At 41.0% G+C, this 12619-nt stretch overlaps 1 protein-coding gene across 8 annotated transcripts in view; it reads right to left on the bottom strand.

Moving 5' to 3' along the window:
- Positions 1 to 3506: 3506 nt before the first annotated feature.
- DGKD (diacylglycerol kinase delta) overlaps positions 3507 to 12619 on the bottom strand; it is a 71602-nt gene continuing 62489 nt past the window's right edge. For 7 of the 8 annotated variants that reach the window (XM_081007054.1, XM_081007050.1, XM_081007047.1 and 4 more), the window contains 4 exons: positions 11354 to 11473; positions 10971 to 11088; positions 8380 to 8510; positions 3507 to 6757 (listed from right to left, as the gene is read on the bottom strand). In XM_081007054.1, coding sequence (XP_080863180.1) covers positions 6668 to 6757; positions 8380 to 8510; positions 10971 to 11088; positions 11354 to 11473 — 459 coding nt within the window. In that variant the 3' untranslated portion in view covers positions 3507 to 6667. The remainder of the gene's footprint in view (positions 6758 to 8379; positions 8511 to 10970; positions 11089 to 11353; positions 11474 to 12619) is intronic. The other variant, XM_081007049.1, reaches the window with a different exon arrangement.

The raw sequence follows: 12619 nt of genomic DNA, 5'->3' as shown, positions 1-12619 counted from the left end.
TATGGGATGCGGGTGGCACTGCGAGTTAAACCACAGAGCCTAGGACTTGCCGATCAGGTCGGCGGTTCGAATCCCCGCATCAGGGTGAGCTCCCGTTGCTCGGTCCCTGCTCCTGCCAACCTAGCAGTTCGAAAGCACGTCAAAAGTGCAAGTAGATAAATAGGTACCGCTCCGGCGGGAAGGTAAACGGTGTTTCCGTGCGCTGCTCTGGTTCGCCAGAAGCAGCTTAGTCATGCTGGCCACATGACCCGGAAGCTGTACTCCAGCTCCCTCGGCCAATAAAGTGAGATGAGCGCCGCAACCCGAGTCGGCCATGACTGGACCTAATGGTCAGGGGTCTCTTTACCTTTACTAAACAAAGATATAATAGGAAATGCTTTACTGTTCTCACAGTATTGTTGCACACCACCCCAATCTCCAAGTGCTGTTAAGATTCCAGGGGTTCCAGGCACTTACCCAGGGTTCGTGTTTTCTTTTGGAAAAGAGGCAGAGTGGAGACTGTGGTGTCTTTATGATATATGGAGGCTACGATGGAGGAGCTCACAGTACCATCACCCCAAGGAGGTCTTGTTTCTCCCAAACATACATCAAACTTTGCTCTTTAACTTTGTTCTCCTCCTATCTCTCCAGCTTGCTGCTTTCCTTCCTAGGTCACATAACTGCTCTTCTCTGGCTTTATCTGTTGAGTGGCCCCCACCCATTTGCTGTCTCACACCGAGCCCCTTAATGGCCCCTCACCCAGGTTATCACCCTCAGCAGGCAGCTACCTTGGCCGTTCCGAAAATTAAAAACCTTGATTAAATTCTAACACTTGCTTGATCCAAGGAATAGGAGAGCCCGGCACATATCTTAACAGCCCAAGCTTACAACACTATTTTCACTATCTACCAAACCTGTAAACCTCTCTCTAAGAAGAGAGACAAGAACATTCATTGGGCATGACTTATTCTTGATCAACCCATGCTGGCTCCTGGAAATAAATGCATTATTTTCTATATGCTAAAAAAACCCCTTAATTTGTTTGTATTCAGTGACGGAAGCAGGCAGGCAAATAGCAGTGGGTACTGAAACCGTTGCAGTCAGGAGGAACAAATGGTAACCAACAGGATAGAGGAATTTTTAAGAAAGTATTGTCCTAAAGATTGAAGTGAGTGAATTACTTGGTACAACCAGTTACATCTATATAATGATCCAGTTACTAATACTGGATCCAGGGTAGGATTATGAAAGGTCATACTCCATCCTGGACTGCATGGAAGTTTTGCTTTGCTAAAGAGCCATAGGTGCAACATCTGGAACCGATGGTCAGAATGCACAAGGCATCCTCACTCATAAAAGGGTTGCTCTTGACATTCTGTGACCATGGCATGCAGGAAAAAAAGTGAATATGCATTAAGCATCAGTGAAATGGCTTGCAGCAGGGAGCTTCTCAGCAGTATGAGACACATTGAGCCTCAGGAGTTACATGCCTCATCCCAGGACATTTAAGAGTGATGAAGAGGAATCAAATGAAGCACCTTGTGATGATGGCCCAAGTATAAAGCTTTGCCCTTGGCACTCTCTTCCAGTCACATGTTGAAAGCAAGGGTGCCCAAGACATAGGAGGAGGCAACAGCTCTGTCCACAGAATGGTAAAGTCAGATTGCACAATTGACCCTTGGCTCTACTTATAAGAGCACCTCTCCCAATATCAACCACCTCACATCCTTCAACTGGTAAGTGAGGCCTTGTTGGTGGTGCTACCACTGGGGGCTGCCCGGTTTGCACTGACCTGTGAAAGGCCTCTTCAGTGGTGGTTTCCTGCTTGTCAGATGTCCTGCTTGTCAGATGTCTGTCTCCTTCATTATCGACTTGCAGGAAGAATTAGAAAACATTCCTGTTTACCCAGGCATTTGATGGCTGAAAAGATACTTTTCCCGAAAAACCCTGAAATCACTGGCTGAGAGAATGCAATTATTTGTAAACTGTTTAAAGACTGTTTTTAATGATAATTGTTTTAATGTGTTTGATGCCCTAGATTCCTTTGGAAGGATGGGTGGGATTTAAATAGGATACATAATAAAGTGGGGGGCATCTTATCGCATTAAGATTTTGGTATATGCCATTCTTAAACTTTGTAGTTCATTGTGGAAAAACTGGCTTAATGCATCAGTGCTGTCCCTGATTACTCCTCAGAAGAGCAGGTTCCTGCTACAGTGCATCATAGCAAAAGTAGACAAAAAGCTGTCCAAAGTAGGTCAAAATGAGTCCTAATGAAAGTTGTTAAATGTTTATGGACAACTTGCAACACCTCACCTCATTCACTCTTGTTGCTATTCATGACTTTACCTCAATTTTGTTTATATGTTTATGGTACTCTCATAATGCATCTCGTATGATGGGCAACAGTCACAAGAAGAGAGGGATATGCCAGCTCTCATTTAACAGTGTCATTCTGTACCTCTGTCTACTTCTCACTGTAGGTGCAAATTGGCCGTATGTTATGGCTGCAGCCCTTGTAAAGACAGAGATAAGAAATAATATTTATTGGAGATTTCTGTGTATCCTAACATCTCAATTCCCAGAGAGTCCTGGGTTGGTGATGAAAAAATATGAAAAGGAGGGGAAATCCTTAAAGAAAACAAATGTTTTTGTATGTGTCTTAGATAGTTTCTAAAGAAGGGAAGGTTCTTCTGAAACCTATTGGGCATTTTATACAACCCCTTTCTCATCTGTTTTATTGATATGAAAATATGGAATATTGAGGCTTTAAAGCAGAGGTTGAATGGCCATCTGTCATACATGATCTAGTTGAGATTCTTGCGTTGCAGGGGGTTGGACTAGATGACCCTCGGGGTCCCTTCCAACTCTACAATTCTATGAGTCTTTGATTCATGCCAGTGTGGTTAGTGATGGCCTAGGACTGAAAAGCCTGGGTTCAAATCCTTGTTTAGTCATGAAGTGCTGTGGGTGGTATTAAGCCAGTCACTGCTCTCAGCCAAACCTATCCCATAAAGTTGTTGTGAAGATAAAAATGGAGATGAAAACATATATGCTACCTTGACCTTCTTGGAGGAATGGCAGGGTATAAATTTAATCTAATTAATAAAAAGAAAACCCAAAGGGACAAGATATACTCTCAAGTTCTCTGTTTTCTGTTATGCAGAAGACTACCAAAAACTACTTAAAATCAGAATGATGGTTTTATGGTTTTGACATATGAGAGTTGTATCCAATGTTGTGAGTAGACCCTCTGAAATTAATGAACATTGTGAACTTGAATTCATTAATTTCAATAGATCTGTTCAGAGTAACGTTTAGTTGGCTGCAACCCATATACTGCCATTCAGCAAAATCAACTGGATGAAATATAGCTATAATACCAAACACAGAAAATATATTTCTTCACTTGAAAATCAACTCCCCCTGCACAAAGTTTCGGATTGGTCTCATTTTTTTACAAGCTGCTATTAAATTCTACTCCCTGCTTGATAAACATAGCAACAGATCCATTATTGATAGGAAGCTCGGAAACAGGATTTTCTTTATATACAAGAACAATATATTTACAACAATCAGCTGCAAAATATGTACATACAAGAGGTGTCTCCATGGTAATCACTGTATAAATTAAAATAATAAATAGCACATTCTATTCTTAAGGCACGAAACCTTCTTCCCAAGACTGTACAGGATTGAAATGCCTCCCTATGCTTTTGACAGATCACCGGAATGGTTACAACACCCCTGAGGGAACAGTCATCAGTGGACAACAATACAGACATCAAATGACTTATAAAAACATTTTTCTTTCTTTTCTTCTTCTTTTTTTTACATCACAAATATCTGTTAAGATACAAGGAGTTTTGTGTAAACAGTATTTAATTTACCACACATACTATATTCACCTTTAAATAATACTCAAAAAAACAATTTTAATATGATATAGGTGGTCAGAGCTTTTCTTTTCAAGAGATACTGGCACTAAGTGCCTCTTTACAGTTCCTATCAGAGATGCAAAATCTAGTGGAATTAATATGTCTTGAGTGTCCACAGACTGAAAATGTGAATATATCCCACTAAGATTAAACAGAATAAATAACTTTGGCTACAATCATCCTATGCACATTTACTTGGAAGAACCATCCGATTGAGCAGGACTTATTTCTGGAGTAAATATGCATAGGATTGTACTGGACATAAGTCTAGTGTTTAATAGCTGCACTGAGCTAAAGATGGATATTTTGGGCACTAAAAAGTAATGTCAGCTTTAAAAAAAACACACTGAACCATGCTATTAAGATACAATCCCTTTTTTCCAAAGGAGTTCAGGATTAGCACTTTCTTGGATAAATTCTTTTACATATATTCAATATACCCTTAATGAAATTTAATGGACCCAATACAAAACACTAGCAGGTATTATTCCAGTGTAGCGCCAAGCAAAATAGGCATTAAACACCCTAAGTTTTGTATTTTTCCTCCATGTCTTGTTTCCAACTCAAAATATTTCAAAGATGTAAAATGTCTGATGACCAGATAGTAGGGTCACCTTATGCCTCAAGTGTCATCGTTTACAGAATCATAAACTATATAATGGAAGTTCTGAATTCTCACAGCTGAGATGTCTAGCTTGCCATGCCATTGTGAACAGTGTGCCTTTCCTCCACAGTCTTTTCAAAGCATTTGCTTAGCTAGCAGACACATCTTCCAATAAATACAATCTCTCTAGATACCAGAGGCACAACTTTTGGTAGTTACTCATTTTGCCAACCTGATGCACTGACATTTTTATAAAATGTCTGGGATCCAGGACTCCTGTTTTGCACAAAGAGACCACCATATTTCCAGTTGCAATTAATAGAGTTAGAATGTGTCTTGGAAGTTTCTGACCCTTAGACCCAAAATGTCAAGTGATCCTTACAAAGAAATGCATGTGCTGAAGGGGCAATACAAGTGCAGGAAGTTAATTCCTTGAGAGCACTGCAATGATGTAATCCAGAACTCCTTGCAAATATAGCTCTTATCAAAGGGTGATGACACCTGGCTGCAATACAGACTGCATCCGAGTCAAGGGAGTATAGCCAAGCTGGTCCTCTTAAACCATTTATCTACTCAGGAGCTAATAATGAGAGCATCTTTGCTTTTACATGAGATTTCTAGGAGAAGCACAGAAACAAGCACTGTAGTTCATCCACAACAAAGGAATAGAAAATATCCATTTGTTTTGCTGCATCTTTCTCCCAAGTTATCATATGATGGTTTTGCTCCCTGAGAAGTTCACCAGGAAATGAAAGAGGCTTCCATGTGGTTATCACCATTAATAAAGTGCAGGAATAATTTTTACTATCTTTTGTTTGATGGTGGCAATTGCACACCTACATTAGCATAATAGAAAATGAAAGCACTGGGAGACTGAGTTTTCTGGTGAGTGAATACCTGTGTGCCTTGCAATTTACAGTCCTCCAGATTCAGTACAGGGAGAGTAATCTACACCATTAAGGCAAACTGTATCTGCAAAACTGTGGTAATGGAACAGAGCCAGAGATGTAGAACCCAGGTTCAAGATTTCCTCTGTAAATCATATTACAAGTTTGTCTTCTTTATAGAAAGCTATAGTCAATGTTCTCCTGTACTGTAAAAGAAATGGCCAAAAAGAAGCAAGACTTGATGGAATGATAAAATAACCACATAAGGGGGAAATCTGTAAAATTCAGTGGATCTACATCAGAATTTGGCAGTGGTTCTCCTAAAACAGAGAAAATGCTATGTACTGTATATCTTAAGCAACGATACACTGGCTTTGCAAAGTCTGGGAAACAGTGATGAAAAAAACACATTATTTTACCCTGCCTAAATCTATGCACAGAAACTTCCTTCATTGTCTCCAGAAGTGAGAATCCTATTATATGTTTTAAACACTTAGTAGAATCAGAGGCAAAGCAATGTCATAAGGAATTAGTATATTCTCCCATGTTGGATGTACTTCTGAGATTGTTCAGTATTTCTAGGCACTTGATGTTTTAAGCCAGAACAACATGCAATCCCACTCCTTTGGCATCCACAAGCATTACAGAGCAGGAACACAGGAAACTGAGAAAATTTTCGTTTAAGGATAACTTATATCCTTGGAAAGGAAAAAAAGACTCTGCACTGATATATCACACCACTATATCTGGCACCACTGAACGAGCACAGACTGAAAAAGAATCTTCCTAATTTGAGGTTGTCCCAAACAATTAGCTTACAATCTTCTCAACAGCTGATTTTTATCATCTTGCATGCACGAGTGCTTTCATAGCTCTTAATATCTGGCACAATCCTTAGATCATAGGGTAACATTTGCTTCTGTGACGGTCCACAAAAAGTTTTTGGTCCACGGGCTAGTATATTGGGGTTGGCTGAATGAAGTCTAGCATGCAGTGAGTGTGCCCAGGCCTGAGTAAAGGTGTTGAGGAGGTGGTTGTTAAGGACAAAGTAACACTGGCTTTGAATACAAGGTACCACTTGAGTGGATTGTGGTATACCCCACATCAGAATGGTAGCACCAAGAGAAGTTGGATATGAGCTCTGAACACTGCTAGCGTTTGGCTGATCCCTTGAGACGATTCTGATCAAGTCTGCTCTGTGAGGTGTCAGTTGTGCAGACATCAGGGGGAATGGTAGATACAGGCTCTGAAAACAGAAGTTAAGCCTCGCTGGCAGGAATATTCCTGCTCAGTTCCTTGATCCCATGTAATATCCTCTTCATATGGCCCACTTTGGTCACTCCTAGGTCCTGAAAAAGAATGCGAATAATAATCTTAGCCCACAAAGAGCTAGTCAAGAGCAGAATACTATGCAGCTGAATATTAAAAATGGAACTCGAGATAAACGACAACATGACAAAGCAGTAAGGTCATAGAGCTTGACAAAGTAGCAAATAATTATGGAATAAGCTCGAAGCTTCAAAAATCATCTATAGACATTCATAGATGCAAAACTCAGTTACTAGCTATGATGATTTGCACAAATCTTAGAAACAAATCCAGCACAACCAAAAACACAGGGCAGTAGTCAACTAAACAGTCCAGTCAGCGCAAGGATGACCACTACTGCAACAGGACTACACCACACCCCCACACCACTCCTGGATCTGCTCCAGAATGTTGGGAGAACTCCTGCAGCAGATTAAGGGGGACAACAGTCCATTGTACAAGGACAAATCCTTGCGCTGACAGAACTGTAGCCTTGGAACCACATTGAATACAACCCACAATTCAGAAAATCGATTTTAAAATACAGTTTCTCCTGTACCAGAGACACATGACAGATATAATATACAGTTTGTAATTACACACATCTTCCATTAGACAGTTCTACTTCCACAGCAGAAGGGCATCACATTAATCTCCTCTAGCAGAAACAGCATTTCCCCAATGCTAGATAAAGCTTAGAAGAATGCTTCGTTGGAACCAGTGTTGTATTGCCTAAAGTTGTGTCTGCAGTTTTTGCTGCCACTGCTTGATCATAAGCAGTGGAAGCAAAGCTTGAAAAGGTACTTTGATACTGCAGGGCATATGGTCCACACAATTCCTGAAACCATCCAGATCCTAGAACAATAAATCACATTAGCAGTTGTGCTGGGCTGCTGTGTGGATCCTGCTGCTTATGCAGGTTCGGTTGAACTCTGCATGCATCCAATCTGAAACTGTTCTACATAAGAGGAGCCAACGGCCCATCTAATCCAGCATCCTGCTCTCACAGTGGTCAAACAGATGCTTGGTCAAACAGAACGGTCAAGCAGGCTCTGAGCACAATAGCACTCTGTCCACCTGTGATTCACAGCAACTGTATTCAGAGGCACAGTCCTTCTGACAGTGGGTGGAAAATGACCATTGTGCCTAGTAGCTATTGAAAGCCTTATGCTCCATGAATATCTCCAATCCTTTCTTAAAGCCATCCAAATTGGTGGCCCCCACTGCCTCCTGGGGGAGTGGGTTCCATAGTTTAACTATACACTGGCCGTAGATTGCACCAGTGCAGACACTGCTGGCTCCAATGCCATGTATTTCCTCAGTTCACTCAAAACTGTATATAAACATTTATGAAAGAAGGCCAGAATATTGATATCTTACAAGTAACAGTATTCAGAAGTTCAAATCGTATAATTCAATGATTAACTGCAGGCCTTGTCTACAACTTTAGAAGGCTTGGTTTGTGGATTTTAAAAGGCTTGGGTTCTGAATGAAGTGTTTTCCTGTCTGATCTGACCCTGCTAACCCACAGCTGTAAAATACTCTTGTTACTCTGTCTAAAGCCACCTAGAACGGAGAGTACGCAGACCAGCTCCAAGCACAGTCAGCACAGACGGCCATGCAAATGCAGATGGCTATTCTTGGTAAGTCGCTCATGAAGTACCTTGAGGTCTCTCCGTTCAAGATGCAGGAGCTCAGAGCCCCGGACGTCATGCCGGATGAAGATATCCTTATACTCACAAAGACTGAGGTGCTCAAGCCAGGCCGCAACCTCCTCCGTTCCCCAGAGGTGAACTGTCAGAGATGGAAAAGCAGGAGTGTGTTGAGTACCCAAAAGCCCAGAGGAGAGAAAAAAGGTGATCACCAGCAAACACCGAAGTAGATCAAAAAGAGAAGGGGAAACAATACTAAACCTCACAGTAGAAGGAATGACAAGTGATTCAACAATTCCAGAGCAAGAGAAAGGAAGCAAGATTACAAGCCAAGACGTGGTTTTAAATGGAGGCTGGATGTAGTGGAAGCTGTTTTTACCTAGGACTGATTTTATGCTACTGATAGTATGCTTGAATGGATGCTTGCCACACAGTCTGACCAGCAACTTAACAGGATAAAATGTGTGAATGTGCACTAAACTATCAAGTAATTCAGCTAAGGTGAATATCAGTTTGCCACAAGACAAATCTGGACATTCACATAAATAGTGCAAAATCCCATCTTTAAAAATGTGTGCTCTGCACCTTTGGGTCTGTTCAAACTGATACAAAAACATACACCCTGGATTTTTTATGCACAGTGAAAACAGAACCTGGTTTCAGGCTTATGCAACTTCTTCCATGCCTTCCTCCCCTAACCTGCATGGAACGCAATGCCCAAATGGAGAAAAACCTCAGAATTATAGTATAAGATATGGAGAAGGGGAGCAGAACTAGACTCAAGAAAGTAAGAAAAGCCCCGCTGGATCAAGTCAAAGGTCCATCTGGTCCAGCATCCTGTTCTTACAAGGGCAAATGAATGGGAAGCCTGCAAGCAGGACCTGAGGGCAACAGCACTCTCCACACTTGTGGTTCCCAGAGACAGGTATTCAGGGGCATCCTCCATGAATTTGTCTAATCCTCTTTTAAAGTTGATGTCTACAGTACATCATGTGGGAGTGGTCTCTGTAGTTGTGCTATGTGAAGAAGTACTTCCTTTTGTTTGTCCTGAATTTTTCAACACTCAGCTTCATCAGGTGACCCTTAGTTCTAGAATCCACTTTCTGCACATCATGTATAATCAAATATTGTACACTGTTACTCGCCTTTTCTGTAAACTAACTTTTTAAAAAAAGTTTGCCTTTATCCAGTCATCCTGGGCCATAGTGGCTTCGGTTATTCTATTTTAGCTTAACAAGCTGGGATAAGAAAAAGTCTTTTGTCCATGAATATAGCCCCTTCCCCTTCCTTTGTAGCATACATGAATTAAATGTGGAAACCGAACAGGGAAACTATGGCTACCAGCTTTTGAACAAGCCAGGATTTTAAACCAATTTCAAACTATGGTTCAGATCCTGGCTTGTTCCAGAGATGGTAACTATAGTTTCCTGGTTAGAACAGATGCTTCCTAATTAGAAGCTACAGTCAACTGGAGACTTGGGTATATTATTCTGGTGTGCTGTGAAGGGAGAAGAGAAGGGACTGCATGCACGGAGAAAGGGATCATACACACACACACACACACACACACACACACACACCTTATTAAGACAAGATACAATAGTCAGAACCAATCCATCTGTTCCCTAATGCCATGCCCATGAATAAAGGAAATAGAAACCCTGATACTTTTGTCACTTCTTTTCAAGGCAGTAAGTCTTGTTGCACATATTCTTGGTTAGCTAACTCATTTGCGTCCCTTATAGGCACAGTGGCAATGCCTTTTTGTTCCTCTAAAGGGAAAGAAGTTTTGTCATGATCACACACAGCCTCTCCACTAGCCTCGAAATAAGAGAAGAGCAAATAGAACCTTAAAGTCCAGAGGAAAGCGAGAGAATACAGATATGCCACAAAATTAATGGGAGAGAGGATGGTACTATTAGCACCATAGAACCAACAGAATTTACAGATGTAAAAGCCAGAATGTTTTCATAAGAAAGAATAGAAGTCAACAAATCAACTAACCCAGCTGGAAAGGAAGTATTCTGATACCATTTGAATTACTGATTTCAAGGGGCTATTTTTAATATCATACTAATCGATAAGGATTAAAGCTAGGGATGAACCAGTGATGATGCAGAATTCCCAGACATTTAGACATGAGGACTTGATTGAAGACTGAGAGTGAATCAATGAGAGAAAATCATTAACCAAATCAGTGAGTATTAGCAGTGGGAGATCTGGAGTTATACGGACTTGGGCTCCACAGTCCTTTTGCTATCTAAAACTATAAATCCTTGAATGAATTGCCTTTGAAAGTCACTGAAGGTCTCTTTGAAGGATGTTCTCAGTTATTTTTATATATTTTAGTGCTGTACATTTTCTAGGAGAGAACCCAGCAAGTGTGTTATTTTGCTTGGGGAAAATACTGCTATGGGAATAGATACCTGATAAAATAAATGAAAGGGTCAAACACAAAAGAGTGTGGGAGGAGAAGTAGGGAGTGTTCAGAGAGAGGCAGAAGAGAGGGGTTTATGCATATAGTGGGGGCGCAGATGTGCAGGTGCACATATGGCTACATGTGTGAAGAAGGGCGAAGAGGAAATACACAGACTGGCGGTACCCGGCAATCCCAAGCTGCTACGAGTTTCTTTATTCTTGTTGTTCTTCTCCTTTTTAAACTTTGTCACCAGACGAAATTTGCCGCTCCGGCTGCGTTTAGAATAATCCAGCATTTGGTTCTGCAGGGCGGGGAGAATAACAATATAGATATTTCATGATAAGGAACGTCTATGAGTAAGGTTTTTTTTAGGAGAGAAGTGAAAAATTGCCATCTCAACTAATTAAGTTTAATTCAATTTAGTTACATTAATCTTATTCAGATTAGCTCATGATGCTTTGAAAGAGGAAGGCACCAAGTCGATTACTCTCACATTCCTGTGCTATCCCAGTAACAAATCACAACGAAAGGCTCCCAATAGCTCTACCCTCCTCATCTGATGTTACCTCTTCATCACTGGGTTCCATTAGTTGCCACAGCCAAGGAATGTCTGCTAGCTTCCTCATATGAAAGTCCATTTCTGCCAGCGCTGCTAGGAGCTGCTCCTTCTGTGGGGGATCCAACTGCTGCATCAGAAATAAAGCACACAAGCGCACTTAAGAGCTGCACAGCTTAATGGAGAACTATCTAACCACTATCAAGACAACCAGAGAGTCCCTAATTAACTGTAATTTCCTATTTTGTCTAAACAAGGGAAAATATGGTTACCAGATTCCAATTAGCCAGGATTTTATACCAACTTCAAACTGTGGTTTAAGATCAGGCTTGTTCAAAAGTTGGTAACTATAGTTTCCTGGTTTAAACGAAACAAGGAACTATAGCTTAATTGTATCTTGTGTGAAGGAAGGACTGAAGGAGCCTTATTCACATCTTAGCCAGGATATGATTGTCCAAATGTTAACACACGTCCTCATGCTGTAATTTGGCTTTTTAAAAAAACCCATTCTACTATGTCAAGCCCAATTACAATGGAGATATTATTTTGCTGGGTGGAGGGGGTGCTGCTGCAGCAGCAGCTGGGTTTGACTTTCCCTTCCCCAGGTGTCATCCCTTCTTCAGGACAAAAGACAGTTCTGCCACAATTAGGCTTGGAAGAAGCTTTCTTTTGTTCCAATAGAAGCCTAATTGTTGCAGGGTGTGTGATCTTCCTGGAGATTGGAGTGGAGGAAAGGTTAACTCTGGACTTCTCAGCTGCACTGTCCAAGAAGATCACTCCTCCACTACACTACATTTTGCAAAATACACACCCATTGAACCTAACTTCTTGCAATGGGTGGAATACATGTGGTTCCAATGTGTGTGTGGTGTGTATACAGTTTCTATGGTTTGCAAATGTGCCCTCGGCCCAAAAGGGTTAGCAATGAAACACATTTTTGTTTACTGAATATCCAGGCAAACTATTATTCTAAATTACTGCTGTTATTTTTCTTCTGACAAATGGAATTGTATTTCTAGACTATATTGGTATCTATTCTTCTAAAGAGCTCTAGCATGTGCTGGCTGCATCATGGAAGATAAAACCATGGATCTAATGTTGCTAAATTGCAGAAATAGGAAACAACAATATTTAGGGACTGGATGAGGGAGGTAAAGGCACTGTCAACTGTGTGAGTGCCTAGCTGTGGACTTGAAAAAACAGGGAGAATTATGTTCTCAGCAAGGGCAAAAAAGTAACAGAAATAACTAACAAACACCTTTCCTAATATTTATCC

This window comes from Podarcis pityusensis (assembly GCF_964106645.2).
Source record: "Podarcis pityusensis genome assembly, chromosome: 5".
NCBI classification, from domain to species: domain Eukaryota; kingdom Metazoa; phylum Chordata; class Lepidosauria; order Squamata; family Lacertidae; genus Podarcis; species Podarcis pityusensis.
The sequence above is the reverse complement of the archived record's forward strand: the minus strand, read 5'-3'. Positions and strand labels throughout refer to the sequence as shown.